The 1,366-nt window shown below is 36.9% G+C and overlaps 1 protein-coding gene across 1 annotated transcript; it reads left to right on the top strand.

Annotated features, from left to right (window-relative positions):
• Positions 1–306: 306 nt before the first annotated feature.
• LOC121024426 (ATP synthase membrane subunit DAPIT, mitochondrial-like) lies at positions 307–573 on the top strand. Its single transcript, XM_040466648.1, has one exon. The coding sequence runs from the start codon at positions 307–309 to the stop codon at positions 571–573; it is 267 nt and encodes an 88-aa protein (XP_040322582.1).
• Positions 574–1,366: the final 793 nt, after the last annotated feature.

Raw genomic sequence — 1,366 nt, forward strand, 5'->3', positions numbered from 1 at the left:
AATTATTTTTTAAATGTGGGTTAAGAAGCATTAAAATAATATAAAAATATAAAAAAATACTGAACGAATAGGGCAGCTTGGAAAAACAAGAAACATATTTTAAGTAAATCCAAGTTATAAAAACTTCTAAAAATGAAATTTAGGGCCATTAAAATTAAAACCTCATTGGGCATGATAAATGGCAGATTACATACAACTACAGAGAAACTGAATGAACTGGAAAATAGATTAGCAACAATTATAGGGAATAAATGACACAAATATAAAGAGTAAGTGGAATTGGTGTCTTCTATAAAGATTGAAATCATGGAAGGTCCAGAAACTGATGCCTCATTCCATTTCAGGGGTATCAAAAAATATTTCAACTCTTACACTCTTACAGGTAGAATGAATTGTGTACTGGCCACATTTCGAGGCATCGCTTTGATGGTCTTATACTTCAAGGTGAAGTATAAAAATACACCAGCTATGAACGGAACAGTAACAGATTTTAAGCTGTACCTCATCTGTGAAGTTCCCATGCCTGGAGAAGCTAATGCCAACTCATCATGTAATGCTCAATTAGTACGATAAATTATGCGCCTTGAAAAAAATATATAAAACAGAAATATAGAGACACAAAGAAATGGACTCATTCAAGAGAAGACAAAAGAATAGGATGATAAGGTTCAACATATGTTGAAGTGGAATGAGGGGGGGACATGCAAACAAAAAGTGAATAGGAGAGAAGCAGTTCTTAAAAAGTCATTACTCAGAAAAGTTTCCCAAATGGATTACATCCATGAGTATTTAGCTGGAAGAAGCAGAGTATGCAGGATAGAGAAGAACCGACAAGTGCATTGTGCAATAATTGTAGGACACCAGGGCAAAGAGTTAAAAGAAAAGTCAAATGAACTGTAAGTATATGACAGCTAGACTTGCACCAGACTTTTGGGCAGCCACAGCAGACGCCTGAATAGAAAGACATTTCTTCACTGTGCAGAGGGAAAATAGCAAGAAATATAAAATTCTATATCCAACTAATCCATCAAAGAATGAAGGTGAGATAAAACACTTTTAGATGTTTATTTAGAAATAAATATATTATTCTTTCACCAAAGGACTTCCAAAAAATGTGCTTTAGAGTGGGGAATAAGCTTAGAAATTCCCTGGGGTTACAAACTCCATGTGGAGTTTGAGCCCCACATCAGGCTCACTGCTGTCAGCCTGTTAGCACAGAGCCTGCTTTGGATCCTCTGTCCCCCTCTCTCCTGCCCCTCCTTTGCTTGCAGATCCCCAAAATAGACAAATCTTTTTAAAAAAATTACATGGGGCGCCTGGGTAGCGCAGTCGGTTAAGCGTCCGACTTCAGCCAGGTCACGATCTC

The sequence above is a fragment of the Herpailurus yagouaroundi genome, unplaced genomic scaffold (genome assembly GCF_014898765.1).
Source record: "Herpailurus yagouaroundi ecotype Mexico unplaced genomic scaffold, PumYag 64679, whole genome shotgun sequence".
NCBI classification, from domain to species: Eukaryota; Metazoa; Chordata; class Mammalia; order Carnivora; family Felidae; genus Herpailurus; species Herpailurus yagouaroundi.

Bases quoted from the DNA above. Each gene is read 5' to 3' on its own strand.
- LOC121024426 (XM_040466648.1), top strand. From the start codon at position 307: ATGGAAGGTCCAGAAACTGATGCCTCATTCCATTTCAGGGGTATCAAA.